This window comes from Montipora foliosa, chromosome 1, assembly GCF_036669935.1.
Source record: "Montipora foliosa isolate CH-2021 chromosome 1, ASM3666993v2, whole genome shotgun sequence".
Taxonomy (NCBI): domain Eukaryota; kingdom Metazoa; phylum Cnidaria; class Anthozoa; order Scleractinia; family Acroporidae; genus Montipora; species Montipora foliosa.
Genome location: NC_090869.1, coordinates 5,144,836 through 5,164,835, shown reverse-complemented (window position 1 = coordinate 5,164,835; position 20,000 = coordinate 5,144,836). Strand labels below are relative to the sequence as shown.

Here is a 20,000-nt window from a genome sequence, read left to right as displayed (position 1 = left end):
AAATAAATGGTGACGTTTAATAAGTGCTATACTGTACAATGTTCATGTCAGATCTTTGATACATTTACAAACTCACGGCAAAGCTGAGATTTTGTAAATGTGATACAGATCTGCCGCTCATGCTTGTATCTACAGTATTACTCAAAATGAACTTATTTGATATTCATGGTTTCATTTTAGGGAAAACAGATCAATGTCGTGGTTTTGGCTATGTCATATTTGCTCTGCCTGAAGATGCAGAAAAAGCTGCAAGTGCTGTGAAGACCTTTCGTGGGAGGAAACTTGGTGTTTGTTTTGCCAACAAGAAACCAAAACAAGAAAAGAGGAAATTTAAGCCAGGTGGAAATGTCAGTCATGAGGATGATAATCACACGGAGGAAAACCCAAGTAAGCCAATTTTCTCATCAAGTACAGAATGCCATAGACATCACTATGACAAAACAATTACCTTGATAAGTGTAAGGAATCTCTTGCTCGTGCGTTTGGGGATTTATGTACATGTAATATATATGATGTCTTGAAAGTTCTCAAAATACGGCTCATGCAATTTGAGAACTTTCAAAACAACATGAGTGACCATAAATCACGAAATGCACGAGCAATTGCATACATTTTTTTTATACAATGTATACTCAACAAAGTCATTTCATCGCTTTGTTTCCATAGCAACTTCTGTATTGCACTTAAAGTAACCTAAACAGAAACATCCTTGTCCTAATTACATGTACACTACATGTTTGCCTACAGTTACTTCAAAAGTCAGGTTTAGCCCTTCCCCAACTGAGGGTGAGACTGCTCGATTGGGGTGCTTTAGGTAGGTAGGTAGGTAAACCCCTTTAACCCTTCTCACCTGAGAGTAACACTTGAAGATTTACTCTGGCTAACGCCAAAGGAAAGGGAAGGAACTTTACTTAAGTGTCTAGTCGTTCTAGCACTGGAGCACTAGTTGGGGACACTGAAGTTAGAGCGGTTTTCAATTGAGTGTCGAAAGTAATTAGCGAATTGCTTTGGTTTTGCATCACTTCCCTCAGTGATTGGTTCAAAGTTCTTGCGCCATTTTTTCAACCAATCAGAAGTGAAACCAAAACCAATCGTGGCTTGCGCATGCACATTTTCCAGTGCTTTGTGTTGCCTACATGTACAAATGTAATTACTTAGAGGTTTGATTGGTTTACTGGATTGTCTCTGTCCTTTTTGATTGGCCAAAGTACATGTAATTACTTTGGTTTTGGTTTTATGACACTCGATTGAAACTTGCTCTAAAAATTAATGCAAATCAAGTCAAAGAACAATTTTACACGCCAATTGGGGACGCTTTAGATGTGACTGGGTTAAGAAACACTTTTTTACTGTTACCACCAGCTCTTCTGGAAACAGATGACTTTCAGGTGAATAGAAGCCTTTGGGAAGACTTCTTAACCTTTTTCATACAGAAGTTGCATATCAATCTTGGGCATATCTTGTGTGTTTAAACTGAAGGCAGACCTGGCCGGTGCAGTTGCTGGGTAGATAGGGCATCAGGATGGTATGCAGGAAACTTGGCCTAAAATGCTGCCTGGCCAACAACTATAATATTATGTATCTTGGGTAGTCCCTACAACAACTCCAACACACACACTTTGCACATGTTGCACCGGTAATTAAAATTTTTACTTGTTTACAAATTTTCAAACTAGTTTGTTTTTATACTTTCCTTTGTCCTATAGATCTGAAACAAAGAAAAGTAAAAAAACAAACTAGTTTGAAAAATGAATTCAAAAACAAGGTTTACTTGAATTGTTTTATTGTTCTTACATTGTATCGTATTGTCTCTGTTACCAAATACTCTTAGACTACAAAATATCGCGTTTCTGATTGGTCAATGGTGAATGCATAAATAGGTTATGGAGTTCAAAAACGAGGCTATAGTAGCTATTGGTAATTAAATAGTCCAGAATCCTATGCTTATAATAGCTCCAACTGTAAGCTTAGTTTTACTGTAGATGATGAGGAGACCTTTGTGTTGTTTTCCAGGAAGCCTCTGCATCTCCAAGACATGTGTTCTGCATTTTTTTCTTGTTGTTCTCATTCAGATTTTTAATGGTCCAAATAACTTATAATGATTGTGGTAAGTTGCAAGCTTTCCAATGTTGATTTCGCCTTTTTTAGATGTCCAGGAGGATGAAACAATTACAGCTTTGGACCCAGAGGATCAGGTAGAGGAGCCATCAGACAACACGGTTAAACAAGCAAAGAAACCAAAATCACAAAGGAAAAATACAAAAAGTGATATTGGAAGGACTGTAGTAATAACTGGACTTGCTGATGGGCTTAAGCCAAACCACATCAGAAAAAAGTGCCGTAAGATTGGGAAAGTTGAAAAAGTTACATTTCCAGTGGAAGGCAGAGAAAAAGCAACAGCTTTTGTGGTCTTTGAATCCCACAAAGATGCAAGAGTAGTGGTGAAAAAATTGTCTGGGAGAATATTTAAAGGCAATACCATTGAAGCTGTACTTCTTTCAAGAGAGGGAAAGATGCCAAGTCAAAAATCTTTGAAGAAGTCAAGAATTATTGTGAGAAACTTGTCCTTCAAGTGCAAAGAGGAGGACTTGCAGAACTTTTTCTCCCACTTTGGACAGATCATTAATGTGCATATCCCTACCAAGTTGGATGGAGAAAGAAAGTGCCGTGCTGGTTTTGGATTTGTGCAGTTTTCTAACTTTTTCGAGGCTGCCAAGGCCATCAAGGAGTCAAACATGAAAAAGATTTTGGGCAGACCTGTTGCTGTAGATTGGGCTATGGAAAAATCGGTTTATGAGATGAAAAAGGGACTTAAAGAAGGTTTGGACACTAAATTTTGCTTACTACGGGGTCTTATAATTTCTCATGGATGGACATGAAGCAAACTAAATTACCTCACCCTCCCCCTCCCCCCCCCCCAACCCCCCCCCAACCCCCCCCCAACCCCCCAACCCCCCCCAACCCCTCTCCTTCAACTCTCATTTTCAACACACACCCATCCCTTGCCATGAATGGTAAAGTAAAGGTAAAGTCGTGCATTTATATAGCGCCTTTATCACAAACGTCTCAAAGGCGCTTTACAATGATCAGTTTACCCCCAGCGGACTGGAAGCATATAGAGGCGCAAATTGCAGCCGCTTCTAAGCAGTCCATGCATGCTGGTACTCATTTTACCGACCTCGGAAGGATGGAAAGCTGAGTGAACTTCAGCGGGAAAGAAGGTCGCCAAATATTCCACTCTCGCCAGAACCGGGAATGGAACCTGGGACCGTAGGGTTGGAAGGCAGAGATCTTACCACTGCGCCAACCCCTCCGCCTTGGTCTGCTCAGTTCCTTTTAGTAGCCTGAAGTTATGCTCAAATAAGCTGGTAAACTAAATGTCTGCCCCTGATTGCTTTTGTGTGACTTTCGTAAACAGATGAAAGCAAACGTGAAGAGAATGAAGAAGAGGTAGATGAAGCTGAAAACGTGGAAAGGAATTCAGCAGATGAGCAAGAAGGGGATACTGAAGCTGAAAATGTGGGAAAAAATTCAGCAGATGAGAAAAAAAGGGATAGTGAGGATTTGTCAGACAGTCAAAATGACACAGAGACTGACAGTGACTCAAGTGGAAAGGAACATGACCACTCTGATAATGAAGAAGAAGAAGAAGAGGGTGAAGGGCACAAAGATGAACAACAACACAAATACACTATGGCAACACAGAAACCAAAGCGAGTGTCTGATGTAAAAGAAGGCAAAACTTTGTTTATCCGGAACTTGTCATTTGATACCAATGAAGAGTCACTTTGTCAGTTGCTGGAGCAGTTTGGTGAGATGGAGTACTGCATTGTGTTGGAGGACAAACGAACGGGTCACAGCCGAGGAATGGCCTTTGTGAAGTTTAAAGCAATGGAAAGTGCTGAGAAATGCCTTGTGGAAGCTGGGGACCAAGGCTCAGGTAAGGAAATTTAGAATAGAAGTCAGTCACGTCTTACAACCGGTCTGGTGTCTTTTCTTTGTTGGTAGTCACAAATGTGCATACCCCACGGATATTAAAGTAATCTCCGATCAGGTGAAATCACTTATATTCCCTCCATTATTTCCAGACTTCCCTGCCCCGAGGGGAACTCATATACTTTCTCAACCTGCGAGCGCGCTAGACCACTCGGCTACCGTGACACACTTTCGTTATTTAGATGAAAGCAAACATTTAGTGTGGCCATGATTGATTCAGTATTAAACTATTCGATAAAGTGGACAGGTGCTTTTTCTTTGAGAAAGGCAAGCTTTAAAGGTAAGGAGAATTGTCTACGTTATTTCTAGATCTTGCTTCGTACTTGTGTGTTCCGCTGTGAACATTATTTTGCATAGAACGAATACTTCATTAGAAGTATTTTGCATAGAGCGAATACTCCAATATTTCTTGGGAACCAGTTTGTTCGCCATTTTGACGTAGAAAGAAAATGGGTCCCCCATCCAAGTACTAACCTTATTTGGGGGAGCTTAACTTCAGCTGAAACTTGGGCTAGCATCAACGATTGCGGATCTTTCTGTTAAATTCGCACATATATTTTGTCGAACTTTATAACACTTCAAAGAAAAAAAAAAGCAAACTAACAAAAACCCGGTATCTTGCCGACATTTTGTCACAGACGCATCCTTTGTTTCGTGAGTTGTCAGTATTAAACACGCAAGGTAACTTGATCACAGGCGGCCGCTAAAATCGATGTCACTTTTGTTTTTGCAATCTTACTTGTACGACCAAAAGTACGATAGAAAATTAAACTCTGATTGAACGTAAAAAAAATCACCCGAAATGTTTTTCGCTGATGGCAAATTGTTTTATTCTCGATCGACACTTTCTAAAAGTTCCTTCTGCTCTCCTTAAAAACTACATATTAATATTTATTTACTTTTGCGTCAATATTTGTTTTGCATAAAGCAGGCTAGCAAAATCTATACCTTGCCTAGTTCGCATTTTTGAGCGTTAAAAATATAATTTTTGGTCGTATGTTCCTGACAGCAAGTCGCATATTTTGACGTCCCCCATCCAGATACTAACCCCGCCGGAAAGGGATAAAGTTTAGTAACATTGGTCTTGGAAAGCTGTCAGAAGCTCAGAGTACACGCTTAAGCTTGAAAAAGAAGTTGTAAATGATGAACATGTCAGCCTTGAAACCAAATGTTTCTCAATTTCCTTTTATTTTCTTCAATCGTCCTGGGTTTAGTATTTTACTGAACCACATGTCTTCTCAGGGGGTATCTAGCAAAGATGTCTACCATAGCACCGTAATGAGTTACGATACCAAACAGGATGATAAGTTATTGAACTGTGATTTGTAGTAAGCTTTTCGGATGATTTAAGGCTGATCTTGTAATTTTTGGATGAACGGAGTTAAGGAAGCAAGTAAAACTGTTGGATTTGAATAAAGTCTCCTTCCAAAAAATAAATAAATAAAAAATCCCTTATCCTGATAACCTGCTAATAGGGCTTCGTTGTTTGCATTTGCAAATTTAGTAACATTAATAATGAGTTTTTACAACAAACAACTTCAAGTTATATTACAGATTTATCTTTCTGGTAATCTCTCGCCATTTTCCGAAGTTTACCTGTACTTGACGTTGACTGTAACTGGACAATTTGTGTTAACTGTTTGCGCATTCCACGAATACGCCCTTGAAGGCGGCTTGTTCTTCTAAAGTTTCTGTAATCCCGATTTTGTCAGAAATTGACCCATTCCTCTCATCCGCTCCGGCATAGGATCATTCGCCAATCTCCCAATTTTGTCAACTGCACATAATACAAAGTTAATTTTTGGGTGGAAGAACTTTAGTTTTGTGTGAAGGGTTTTTGGGAGATGGATGGTCTTAACAGACTGTTAACCGAGAATGAGTGTACCCTTGATTACACATAAACAAAACTGATGTTAACTTAAAACCTTTAGTTAGGGGCTTAAGGTGGCTTACTACAGTTTTCCGAAGAAAAAGATCAAGATTTTGAAATCTGTGAAATTAAAGCAACAAATAAATGCAAATCAAGGGAAAAATTTTCCCCTTAGAGGCGTCGATTATAAACAGGATTCTTCGATGCCGCTTCACGTTTAGCCAAACTTAAACCCATTCGTTCCCGAACGGGGTAAGCAATTTGTTTGGAAATTGAGACGATCCGTTCGAATTTCAAGATCGTGCGTTCCAACAATCATGCAAACCGTTCGAACATTTTAGCAATTCGTTCGAACGATTTTAAAAATCGTTTGTTATCCGTGCAGTGTGCGAGCGTTTTCAGTCGTTTAACAGAATCCAAAGTGTCCGTTTTGCCTTTTGTGACCGAACTCCTCAAGGGGGGAATGGAAACTAGACATTGTTGCAATAAATAAAGCATGAGAAGAATTAACTGAATTAGAAAATTGTTCAAATTTTAGCTCTAACCAACTGAGCTATGAAGCCACTGACGTTGGATATATTTTTATATCATTTCATCGTTGATTCATTGCTCACGGGAACATTAGAACCCACAAATGACCAGCTCCCAACGCCCAACGTCAGTGGCTTCATAGCTCAGTTGGTTTGAGCGTCGCACCGGTAACGCGAGGTCACGGGTTCAAATCCGGTTGAAGTCCTGCAATTGCGTTCACAACTGCGAAGATCATAGCTTTATTATTATTATTATTATTATTATTATTATTATTATTATTATTATTATTATTATTATTATTATTATTATTATTATTATTATTATTATTATTATTATTAAGTTATATTACCTATTTACAGTTACTGCGCATTTTTAGACAACCGCAAAGTTTCATCTTTGACTGTGAGTATATTTTTTAGGTCTTTCTTTAGATAACTTTAAATTGAACATTACTAAAGCTGTGACTCGGGGAAAAGCAGCGGAACTCGCCAAAGAAAAGAAAGTAGAAGGGAAGAAGGTCAACAAAGACAAACGTAACTTGTACCTTGCGAAGGAGGGTCTGATTTTAGCAGGGTCATCTGCAGCTCAAGGATTGTCAAAGGGTGATTTGCTGAAAAGACAAAATGCTGAAAAGGAAAAGAAAGCTAAGCTTGCAGATCCAAACTATTTTGTCTCTCCAACCAGGCAAGTAACATCATCCCTTATTCAGAATGATTTTACAATAAAATGGTTCACGAATTGAAATTGAGCCCTTTCATCCTGACTTGAAAGGAGCCTGCTATCACCCTCGAAAATATTAACATGGTTACAGAGCTACAATAGTTTGGCATTCGGGGAAAATTAGGGTGCGTTCGATTGACCGTATTCCGAAATAGGAATACATGGAATAGAAGTTAGAAATCCTTCGTTTTAACGGAGATTCACATTAAATTGTCAAACACCTTCTAAATTGCTATTTTAAACATATTTTTATTATCCTTTTTGCTTCAAAACGCCAGACATACCGTTTTAAATCATTACTCCAAGTGTTCATATCGGGAATAGGGTCAATCGAACGCGCCCTTAGTTTCTCCGTTGTGTGTGTGTTTGTACCCTCTCACTTCGCGTTTAACCCGAAGAGTCTTCGGACGGGGTCATCTGGATGGCCACTCCGTTACCTGAGGAAACGTACAATGAATTCCAACAACTTCGTCTTGTCAAAGACAAATTTTTTAATAACGAACCTAGTTTAATGGCCTGACCCCCACGCATCTCCTGTAGCTCAGTCGTAGAGCATCTGAACGAACAAGTCATCGGAAGGTCATACTTCTGTTCAGGAGCACTCGCATTTTTCCGAGCATCCCCGAGTGACCATCTACAAAAAATTACATTGTTTCACGAATTTTCGAATTTCAAACGTAAAATTCCATTTGTAGCAGTGTGCAAGATGGCTGTTATCTGAACCACTGGAGTTTAATGGCCTACATTTACACCGGTTTTTTCTAACTTTGTGGTAGGTTAATTGCTAGGTCAGGTTCAACTCCAAGGAGCGCTAAAATTTTCCGCGTATTCCCGAGTTGTCATTGATTATTACAGTGAGAGTGCCGAGGGCAGGTCTCGCAAGGACTAATCGAGCCCTCCCCACTCACGTTCACCCACGCTTAGAACCGGCTGCATGCAAATTATTATGTCGTGACAATTCTTTTGTTTTTGTTTTTTTTAGACTTTGCGTTCGAAACCTTCCACTTAACGTTGGCGATAATAAGCTCAAGGAAATCTTCAGCACTTCCACAGGACGGAAGCTGCACGTAAATAGTGTTCTCATCGTTAGAAGCAAGGATCGTATGGATAGCGCGGGCCGGGCGCGATCTTTGGGATTCGGATTTGTGGAATTTAACAACCATAACGATGCGTTAGCGGCTCTACGAGCAACCAATAACAATCCAGATATCTTTGGCGCGGATCGCAGGCCGATCGTGGAGTTCTCTTTGGAAAACAACAATGTTGTTAAAGCGAAGAAGCGCCGACTAGACAAGGGTCGTCACCAGCAGCGGCAGGGTGAGGAAGAGCATGCCAACACTGAGAAACCTAAGACGAATAAGGAGAAAAGACTGGAGAAGAATATGAAGCGAAGAGAGGCGCGGCAACGAAAGAGAGAAGCGAAAAAGAAACGAAAGTCGGAAGGTCAGAAAGCTGCTGATGAAGACAGCGCGGCAAAACATTTTAACAAGGATGGAGAAGGAAGTAGTGCAAAAAGAAATTCGTGGAAAGCGAAAAGAGGAAAAAATAATATTTCCACCGAGTTGCCAGGGCCACGAAAACTAGGTAAAAATGATCGTCAAAGCAGAAAACAGTTCTTTTCTATCCCTTCAAGCCCACCAAGCAAAATGAAAGAAAGCTCACACAAGCAGAAAAGTGTGCAGACAAATGGCTGGTCATCTCTTTCCTCGAGTGAAGTTGAGACCTTCAGCTCGGCAAGTAAAAAGAGGAAAGGAAGGAGACGAAAAGAACAGGACAAGATAGAGGAATCGAATTTCTCAGACTTGGTAAACAAATATAAGAAAAAGCTGTTTGGGGAGAACGATGGCGAGTCTCCTGCGAAACGCCCTCGTTGGTTCGATGATTGACCCAGTGACTATGACTGATTTATGTCGATTATTCCCCAAAGCGCGATTCCTTTTTAATTAAGTAACTTGTTCCTGCATTTGATGCAGAAGAGTGTGCAAAAAACGTATCAAAGTTATATGAAGCTTTGCACCTTCTAAGCAAACAAGAAATGGAAAAATGGTTCACCTGATTTTCGAGCGAATTAAAATTATTCAGCTACGCCTTGATTTCTTCATTGCTTTTGTGGCACACTCTAAAACTGTATGGCATTTTGGTAAAACGGTCTTGTAAAAAACACTGCATTGATTCATAAATGTGAGACAATCCGATCATTGACCATGGCATCTTTATTTTCGATTAAACTTTTAACTCTTGTCACATTTTTCTGGTGAAATGAACAAGTCGTTTTCCCTAGAGAACAACTAATTTCACTACATCTAATGTAATCCAAAACTTATTTTCCGGTATAAGTCTTCTTTGGAGCCTCTGCTCACAGAATCTTGAAATTTCGGTAGTAAATCACGTTTGTGTAGCCATTGGCAACCAAAACACCTCCGTGTTTTTTGATTGGGTAGCGTGGGTTGAATGAAGTCACCAAGGTGCCTTTCAAGTACACCTTGACCTCCCCAGCAGGGGTGGCGTTGGACACTACCACCTTGGCAGTGAACCATTCTGCTCCTTTGGGAGGACCAGTAGGGCATGATGATGATTTAGCACCGTCAAATTTAGGTTGGCCCTTGAAGAGGTATCCAGTCTGGAAACATCTCCCGGCGTTGTGAAGCCTGACAAAAGGAAGAACGAATTTGATTATTTCCTAAATGCTACAAATTAATCGTTTCAGTTCCAATAATGGCAAACGCCATTCTATTTTAGTCCTCAATTGGGAACACTTTGGGAATGAAAGAGTGACCAATCTCTGCATTGGTTTGAAAACAAGTGATTTTTGACGAAAGTTTCTGCCTCTGCAGTATTTGACTCGGTGGATGTGAAATTTCCACTGAAACAGGGTTAGTGTGCGAGTGAGGATGAACTTGCTTTTTGTTTAGTTTTTTTAAGAAACTCTTGCGTCATGAGTGACAGCAACATCGAATCTATTAGATCGACGTAGCACCGAAATGAAGAATTAGTCTAATGCTGAACCACTACTACTGATGGAGTTAACTTATAGCTGAGATTCGACCAAAATTCTAACTGTTAGCGGAGAATTGTTGATGCGTTTTTTAACTGTTAGCTGAGAAATGGCCAATAATTTAGCTGACAGCTGAGAAATGGGCGAAAATCTAGCTGATAGCTGAGATTCCAGCACCCCCATCCTGACCCTCTAATTTAACTTTAAGGTGGCTCAAACCAGTTTCAACACTTTTAAGAGACCTTGTTATTAGAAAGATTGTCACGACAACACTTTATCACGTAACACCAATGTTATGGTACCATGTGAAACATCAATTATTGCTGAACAAGGTGCAGCCCTATTTGTGACGTATTAAGTTACCATGGCAACAGGAAAGCCTTGCAGAAACACCCCATATTTTGGCTTTAGTTGCTTATATCTCAGAAACGAACTTGGTGACCCCCATTTTTTATTGCACAAAAGTGATCAACAGACCAAGATGAAACTCTCTGCAAAGTTAAAAAAATACTGTGGAGCAGATTCAGAGATACTTTAAATTTTCAATTATTTAAGGTGACTCTGAATCTGCTCCACAGAATTCTTTTAAACTTTACAGAAAGTTTTATCCTGGCATGTTGATTACATTTCAGAAATAAAAAATGGGGGTCACCGAGTTCGTTTTTTAGATATAAACAACTAAAGCCAAAATATGGGGTGTTTTTGCAGGGCTTTCTTGTTGCCACGGTAACGTTTTACATCGCAAAAATGACCGAATATTTTTTAGCAATAATTGGTGTTTGATATGGTACCATTGCTGTTAAGTGATAAAGTGTTGTAGTGTCAATCCTGCTAATGAGAACGTTTCTTTCAAGTGTTGAAACTGGTTTGAGCCACCTTAATTTCAAAACGCCGGCTTTTTCGGTGATCGTTATCAAGTTCTCAAGTGCGTTAGTAGGTTTGCCCCGTATTCAGGTGGCACTAGAAACCCTACGTTATTGGGTTCGACTAAAAGTCGAATGTGCGAACTGAATAATCAACTAAGACGCCTTTGTAAACCTGAAGTAGACGAAATCATAGTTGTCCTCATCTTCTGCATTAAAAAACAGCCCCAGGTGTCCGAAGTTGACACTGTTACGTCCTATGAAGTTGTACAAGTCTGCTGTAATCTCGTAAGTCGTGTTTCTACCATCGCTTTCAAAGGCCACTTGACAGAAGGCATCTTGTGGCCAACTTCCATTGCTAGCATCCATTTTGATATAACCAGGAAACTCAACCACCTGAAAAATACTCTCTGATGATCGGCCTTTTCATAACGAGTAAATGGAACAAAAGTTAGAAACACCACTTAATTTACAAAAACTGACGAAATCTCTGAAAAAACTGCTACCATGGAGTGTAATTACTATAATCATGGTTAATCGTTCTTAAAAACGCTTTGAGTCGTTTTAGTCAATGGAATTAATGTTCTTGATTTTTCTTTGCTGTACCACAGACCTAAAAAATATTTGTATAACCACGAGTCAGTTTTCAGACCAATAAACCTTACTCCACCATAGCCGCTTTATTTGAAATGCTGCTGTGTACGAGTTCAAATGAGGCATTTTTACCTCTCTCATTACCGGGGAAATAATTCCTCAGTGTATGGAGTGTCAGAGAATTAGAGTTAAGAGACAAAATGGACTAATTTAAATCAATGCCAAATTTGGGGATAATTTTGGAATAAATGAAAAAGGAGTGACTTGCGAAAAAATACTATGAAACATTTTTAAGGGAACATGATATATATTGGGGATGATCCTTGTCAGCCAGCCTTTTTATTCTTAAGTTGATTTAGCACTTTGAAGATTTCAACTAAAGGGGACTTTACCTCCTTGCATCTTTTGGTAAAGGAAAGTTGACGTGCAGTTTGGAACTTCCGGAAGAGTATCACGTTTTTGTAACCATGGAAAATGAGCACTCCTCCTCGTGACCTTGAAGCGAAATGCGGCTTGAATGTGGCCACCAGGACCCCACTGTGATACACTCGGGCGGTTTGGTCGTTGACCGTGACCGAAAATGGAAACCACACACCGCCCTTCGGGGGACCATTAGGGCAGGCTTTGGACTCTACAAAGTTCGGCTTTCCACCTGACATGTAGCCTGTTTGATAGCAGCCAGACGTACTGTGGGGCCTGGAGTTGAAATTGTAGAAGAAATACTTGCTTAATGATGGATGGATGTTTACGCGCTATTATTTCTCTTTCACGGTCAATGGGTTTTGGTTGAATTGGTGTTCTTGTACAGCGGCTGATAAGTATGCACATGCGCATTGCAGGCCATTTCAAGTGCATTATTTCTAAGTTCTTTCGCAGTTTTCCGTAAGGAAACGCAATGTACCTCTCCATTGTATCAGTTATCACGGGGTTTCGGTTGAGTGAACAATTAATAATTATAGACCTTATTGATAAATGGCGGCCAATTTATAATTCTTTTGTCGACGTGCAAATTAGCCTATCAAGCCTCGATACCATACAGTGAATTGAAAAGAATTCTTGCTCTAAAATGAGGCTTGGTAGGCTAATTTGCACGTGGACAAAAGAAATATAAATGTGACCGCCATTTATGAATAAGGTCTATTCCATGAGCCCTCGTTGGATACGAAATGGTAAATAGCCAACGAGGCGTGTAGCGCCGAGTTGGCTATTACCATCTCGTATCCAATAAGGGCGAATGGAATAAATGTTTTATTAAATTCTCAACCTTCAGTTTTGCTAAATTTTATTTAAGTTTAAGAAACGACCGGAAAGTGATTTTATGCTGAGCGACATTTGCCACATTCATTTCCATATAAGGTCAAACGAAGGTATAATGGCTGATAACCGAGATCCAGTGAACCAATGAGAAAGCTAAAATTGCATTATCCGAGGTTGAGAATATAGTAAAAAGAAGTATCCCGGTTTCCAGGCAGTTACAGGGCAATGATTGGAAATCGGATCAGAATAAATTGGCCGAAAAAAGGGCAGCTTTTGCAATACAAGGTTAGCACTAAGCCCCTTTCAAATGGGATCAGAACAATTACAGACCAATTTCTGTAATTCCAATAGTTTCTAAAGGTTTTGAAAAATTTCTTTATAACCAACTTTACCATTATCTAAATGATAACAAATTGCTATTAAGCTGCCAATCAGAGTTCTGTCCCTTACATAGTACTTTTTCGGATCATTTTGCTTGAGGCAACAGATGATTGGTCAGTTAACATCGACAGTGTTTTTTTTTAAATGGCGTTGTTTTCACTGATCCCACTAAGGCATTCGACACCATTGATCACGAGATTATTTTGGGTAAGATATGTTGTAGTTGAGTATTGACCAGGCAGCTATTAGGTGGTCCCTGTCGTACTTAAAAGCCGACCCCAATGGCAAACTATCAATTGCCCGGACTCTCAGTTGCGGTGTACCGCAGGGCAGCATACTGGTTCCTTTACTATTTTTAATTTATATTAACGATCTCCCCAACTGCCTGCGGGACACTGCATTAAGGACGTTTGCCACGACACTAATTCTAAGACGTTAATGGAGCTTAAGCTAGCTTTAACTCACTGAACTCAATAACCTCAGCTGTTGTGGCTGAAAGCCAAAAAACTTGTTTAAATGTTGCTAAGATGGAGCTAATAATAATTGGATCACGGCAGAGACTGAATGCCCAATGTGATGACATTGAGATCAGAATCGATGACCAACTGATCAAGAGAGTTGATCATACTAAATCCTTGAGTCTTACCATTGATGCTCAACTTTCAAGAAGCAAACACGTTGAAGAGATATGCAAGAAAGTCTCTTCAGCTATTGGCGCCCTTAAACGTGTGCGGCCCTTTATATCAATGGAAACGCTTTAATTTTGCCACATCTTGACAACTGCAGCCCGGTCTGGGACTGTTTGAGTGGCCACGTCTTGAGTGACAAGCTCCAAAAACCCGACATTCCGGAGTCGTGCAGCTCGATTCATTACTATCCTTTGATACGATCACAAACCAAGCACCTCTTGTCCACCCTTAACTGCGGGAGAGGCTATCTATCTATTCGAAGAAGAAACAGGAAGCCTTGATAATGTACAATGTACAGTGTACATTGATAATGTATGTGTGATAATGTACAGTGAATGAACTTGCCCCGCCGGGTATATCTTTAACAGATTTTCGTTCAGTGTTTATCTGATTACAAATAGAAAAACTGAGGAAAAACTTGCTTTGCCGAAACCAAACACTAATTACTTAAAACGAAGCTTTTCTCATAGTGGGCCGGGTAGTTTGAAAGCGAAAATTCTGCTATTCCGCAGTTCATTTATTTTAAATATCTTTGGTACATACAAACTCTTTCTTTGAAAAATATTAAAACAAATTTGACTGTAGACATTATTTCTGGTGGCTTTAAGTTATCTTATTGTTGACGCAAACGTTCTTTCTAAGCTTCTAACGGAGTCAGGGGCACATCATTGGTGCCCGACCCAGCTGAGTTGACTTGAATTGTTGCATTCTATATACGGCCCCCAAAACTACCAGCGTGTGTTAATGTAGACTCTTTACTTGGGCTAATTGCCAATAACGAATTTTAACCAGTCAGACCGAGAATGAAAACAAGATATCAATGTTACAAGGTTTACTGTTTACCTTAGGTAGACAAAGTCGAAATTGTTTTCATCAACAGCGTTGAAAAGCAATCCCGGATGTCCACTGTTTACCCCTTTCCATCCTGCCTGGTTTAGAATCTCTGCTGACACAGTGTATGCCTGTGATGCATCAATGGCCTGGTCGAGTGCGCGACATAAAATACCACTTTGGAGGTCCAGCGCAGCCATTTTGTAATGTTGGTTTGGAGGTGGGGACTTTACCAGGCTTGTGCATTGTACCACTGCAGTTATTGAAAATTTGCTGTCATCTAAGGGTAAATGGATTGAAGAGAAACAATGCCAAGTTATTGGTTGTAACCACTAAAATTGTGATACCCCGGGGTAAATTTGTCAGCACATATCTGTTATCCAGTATTTCCAGTATCAAAACAAGTCCAGCGTGTATCATTGTAGAGCTTTTGTTTTTTGTTGTCTCCCATCCCCGGTGACCCAGGGGCAGTCAGTCGGGACGGGACGTGAATCGGGACTGGCGTAAAGTTTTCAAGTAAGGCGAGAAAAGCCTTGTCTCCCTACAAGGTTTAAGTTGACGACGCTAGGATACATTCTTTCTTGTCTCTTTGAGTGTTGTGTGACAGAAAAGAAAACACAGTGACATCCGCCGATGTTTACTTATTGGCACGGAAACTCTAATATAGTAAGATAGGGTCTTTCCAATGATGAGAAACTGAGTATGTTTACCCTTTGGTTGTAACCACTAAAAATGTGATACCCGGGGTAAAATTTGTCAGCACATATTTGTTATCCAGTATTTCCAGTATTAAAACAAGTCCAGTGCGTATCATTGTAGAGCTTTTGGGCGTGCATTCACAATTTAGCCATAAGTCACGTCCGACAATTCAATGAACGAATGCCTTTACTTTTATGATATGTCTGATGGGGGACTGAAATAGTTTCGCATGTAGGACACAAGTGATTTTCTGCTAGTTTCTTTGCCGCACTCACATGCTTATTACTTAGCCTATGCCGGTGAGGATATCAAGTGCAGTTGATTGGTGGGGAGGGGGGAGGAGTGGTAGGGGGTTTTCTGAGGTTTCTTGACAGCAAATCCCAGGAGCATTGGTCAGGAGACTTAACTTTTAGAGTGTAATGTGAAGTGCTAGTTTTCTACCCCATGTGAACCATGTGAGCGTTAGCCCTAGTAATGGAAATGGGCCCACACAAGGACAGTGACCAGACAAATTTGTCCCGAGGTATCACATTTTTAGTGGTTACAACCAAAGGGTAAACATACTGGGTTTCTCAGCATTGCAAAGACCCTATCTTACTATATTAGAGTTTCCGTGCCAATAAGTAAACATCGGCGAATGTCACTGTGTTTTCTGTCACTCAACACTCAAAGAGACAAGAAAGAATGTATCCTGGCGTCGTCAACTTAAACCTTGTAAGGAGACAACATCCAGCGCTCAAATCTCTGACTAGCGGTAAGTTTACTCGGATTTCTTTCCCGTAATTACCACTATTAACAAAGGGTCTTAGGTTTCGTACTACGAAAGCTAAGAACACGGGGTCTTAGGTCTTAGGTCTTAGTTTTCGAGGGTCTTAGTTTCGTAACACCCCAAAATTAGGCCTTTCCCGATTGCGCTGAGCACCTTTCGAGCACTTTTGTGATGCACTAGTCATTTGTTTCCCCCACCCCTTGATCCCCCGGGATGGGTAGGGAAATTACATTTGAATGGTTGTAAAGTAGGTGTATTTCCACTGGGGACTAGAGCAGACAAACACACGTAATTCCCCCACCCCTCTGTTCCTAAAAGATTCTGAGTCATCAAGGAAATCATTGTTAGGGAGATTACCACAATATACAGTTCTTGCCACTGGTGTGTGCCACATGAACTATATAAGCAACGACGCCATATTGATTTTGCACGTGTGAAAATACTGATTACCATTGCTCTTCGTTTCTTTTCAGTCCCAGTCTTCCTAGGTAAGAATTCCCCGATATTTCCCCCTGTATGTCCCCAGAGGGGTAGGGCAGAGGAACGAAAATCTTGTAATTTCCCTACCCCCTAGAGGCGAAATTGTGGCGTAATCTCTCGTAATTGCCCTAGTAATTTCCCCATTATCCCCGGGGGTCGGGGGGTGGGGGAAACAAATGACAAGTGCATGAGTTTGGAGCACTATTTGCATTTTGAGCTCCCTTAAGCACTTTTTCGCATTTTGGGCAACATTTGAGCAATATTTCACATTTCGAGCAACATATGTCTTCTAAAACATTTTAAAGCAAAAACTGTGTGTCGCTCGCAACGAGAATGGTGTTCCAGGTCATAAATTTGAATAACTAACGATGTTCTCAAGAATAAAAGACCGTTGTCACGGAAAGGCACGTGGACTTATCCTTACTGACCGTGAGAACAGAAGTTTGTGACTGGCTGATGTATATACAGGCGGCGCAGAGTCGGAAGGTAAGCAATTATAATGATTTGTATGGGAATCTCGATAACAAACTGAAAAAGATAATTACCCGCAAAAAGTTCTCAATAAAAAAGCCGTACTTTATTGTCGTGGTGAATTTCTCGCTTTTTGTCTGGTTATTTGCCTGATTGAATGCGATTTAAGCGACTTCTCAAATTCCCGAGTTGTCACTCGTACCTAAATAAAGGAAAGGCTGGAAAGTAATTTCTGGCTTACCTCACATCTCGCCGATAAAATCACACTTCTCCGGCATCAGTCACGCTCAAACTCCGGCGATGGCTACACGGATAAATTTACTTCTCTTTGACCAAGAGAAAATGAGGGGACAGAGAAGGAGGCTCCCGGTCCAGCCCTTGGGATATGTCATGTCCACGAAAGTTATTTTTAGACGAGCGGAAGTCTTCTGAGACGTCCGCATGCAGGCCAACCTCGGTCCGATGTTTGAAAGAAAATATATATTCATCAGCCTTTCACGTGCGCCATCATTTTCTCTTTTCACTAAGAACCTGAGAGCGAGGCAAGACTGCATGCGGACATCTCAGAAGACAGACTTCCGCTAAAACAAAGACTTCCGCTCGTCTAAAAATAACTTTCGTAGAAATAACATATCCCGGCCAACGCCTTGAGCCTCCCTCTCTGTCCCCTCATTTTCTCTTGCCTTGACCAAGTTTCAAGGTCCAGCGAGAATCCATTGCTGAGAAACCGCGAAAAATATTCAAATTTTCAAAATCCCTCGAGGCTCGCTTGCCACGAATTTTGACACAGCTGGTCAACCGCTCACTTATTTGCTCTCACCGTATCGAGGCTCAAGAGAACGGTTGACCAGCCGTGTCAAAATTCGTTGCAAGCGAGCTTAAATCGCATTCAATCAGGCAAATAACCACACAAAAAGCGAGAAATTCATCACGACAATAAAGTACGGCTTTTTTATTGAGAACGTTTGCGGGAAACTGTCTTTTTCAGTTTGTTATCGAGATTCCCATACAAATCCTTTACCTTTACTTAAATTTGTGTGTACTACGAACGACACGAGACACGATGCTGTACCACAGGTAACCCAGGCTCACTGTGTGCGTCACGTAGGTATTAAAATATAGAGAACATACGAGGCGAAGTTTAGGTCTGAAAATTTGCTAGAAAATGGAAATAAAAATCGATTAAACTTACCATGTGGTGAGCTGTTGTTGTCTTTAATACGTACACGAAGTTTCGGGAAAAATGGTCCCCGTTCACCTTTCTTCATAGTATAGTGACAAGGTAGGAGACAGAAGCCAGCTTAAGGACTCCGATCGACCCAAAACAAGCACGATTTTTTTCGTGAAAATCGAATCCAGTCGCTAAATAAACACGCCAGGTTCGTGGAACAGGAATTTCTCTAAACCATGAATCTACTGAAGCATCTCCAGGTAGCAACGCGAAGCCACCAGGCTCCGTAGAACTTGTAAGGTGACCTGCTAAAATGGCGGCCCGAAAGCGTTGTCCTCGGGAAGTGTCCAATTCAAAATGGCACTGAACTCGGGACGCCTGGTGACGAGGGGAATATATGTCCCCCTGGAGGGAGGGGACTCCCCTCCCTCCAGAACTTATTGTACTTGTCACCAGGCGTCCCGAGTTTAGTGCCATTTTGAATTGGACATTTCGCGAGGACAACGATTTCGGGCCGCCATTTTAGCAGGTCAACTTACAAGTTCTACGGAGCCTGGTGGCTTCGCGTTGCTACCTGGAGATGCTTCAGTAGATTCATGGTTTAGAGAAATTCCTGGTCCACGAACCTGGCGTGTTTATTTAGCGACTGGATTCGATTTACGAAAAAAATCGTGCTTGTTTTGGGTCGATCGGAGTCCTTAAGCTGGCTTCTGTCTCCTACCTTGTCACTATACTATGAAGGAAGGTGAACGGGGACCATTTTTCCCGAAACTTCGTGTACATATTAAAGACAACAACAGCTCACCACATGGTAAGTTTAATCGATTTTTATTTCCATTTTCTAGCAAATTTTCAGACCTAAACTTCGCCTCATATGTTCTCTATATTTTAATACCTAGGTGACGCACACAGTGAGCCTGGGTTACCTGTGGTTGTACCACGCTGTAACTTTCGCCATAACTCTCGCTCTTTTACAATTTATTTGGCTACATCCGCCATCTACGTCTAAGACCAGACTGAGAAATAAGGATGTGGCTTTTACAGCACGGGAATTCGAATATGGAGTGGTCAAAATCTTGCTATTACCGTCGACTCCTACAAGTAATACTCGGCGCCATTATTTCATCTTCGCCTGGAAGAGAAGGTATTTCTCTGCCAGAATTAAATACACCTCAGTCTAAATCAATATCAACATATCAGCAGGAGCGGTTAATGATTAGTGGAGATGTCGAACGCAACCCAGGGCCTGATAGTGACAAAAGAAATCGAAAAACATGCTCGATATGTTCCAGAACAATCGCAAGCAACCATCGTCACGTAGAATGCAGCACATGTAAAACAACGTGCCACATTAAATGCTGTGGTGTGTCTGTGGATTATTACCGTGCTCTTCAGTCGAGTGTAATCCTTAGTTGGAAATGTATAGCCTGCAATATCATGATGAACGAACCAAACGTTAGTGAAGTTTACGGCGATGGTGATTCGTTTTTTGATGAAGATGATTATTATGCAAATATCGAGCAAGAAATTAAAATGCAAATGAAATCCCAACGATCGACAACGTAAACAATTATCCGAATTGCCCAATATGCAAGGAAGATGTTCAAGAAGATCAGGATGGGATTCGCTGTGATATGTGCCTAGTTTGGCTACATAAAACCTGCCTACATCTCACGAATGAAG

At 40.8% G+C, this 20,000-nt stretch overlaps 2 protein-coding genes across 3 annotated transcripts in view; one reads left to right on the top strand and one right to left on the bottom strand.

Annotated features, from left to right (window-relative positions):
• Window positions 1-9,363, top strand: part of LOC138003288 (RNA-binding protein 28-like) — a 10,913-nt gene extending 1,550 nt beyond the window's left edge. Inside the window, exons 2-6 of the mRNA XM_068849281.1 lie at window positions 181-387; window positions 2,149-2,820; window positions 3,419-3,940; window positions 6,817-7,081; window positions 8,100-9,363. Of these exons, the coding sequence (XP_068705382.1) occupies window positions 181-387; window positions 2,149-2,820; window positions 3,419-3,940; window positions 6,817-7,081; window positions 8,100-9,003 (2,570 nt within the window). The 3' untranslated portion in view covers window positions 9,004-9,363. The remainder of the gene's footprint in view (window positions 1-180; window positions 388-2,148; window positions 2,821-3,418; window positions 3,941-6,816; window positions 7,082-8,099) is intronic.
• LOC138003465 (uncharacterized skeletal organic matrix protein 7-like) overlaps window positions 9,312-20,000 on the bottom strand; it is a 26,786-nt gene continuing 16,097 nt past the window's right edge. For both annotated transcript variants that reach the window (XM_068849649.1, XM_068849572.1), the window contains exons 2-5: window positions 14,740-15,007; window positions 11,962-12,265; window positions 11,151-11,371; window positions 9,312-9,765 (exon numbers count right to left, since the gene is read on the bottom strand). In XM_068849649.1, the coding sequence (XP_068705750.1) occupies window positions 9,474-9,765; window positions 11,151-11,371; window positions 11,962-12,265; window positions 14,740-15,007 (1,085 nt within the window). In that variant the 3' untranslated portion in view covers window positions 9,312-9,473. The remainder of the gene's footprint in view (window positions 9,766-11,150; window positions 11,372-11,961; window positions 12,266-14,739; window positions 15,008-20,000) is intronic.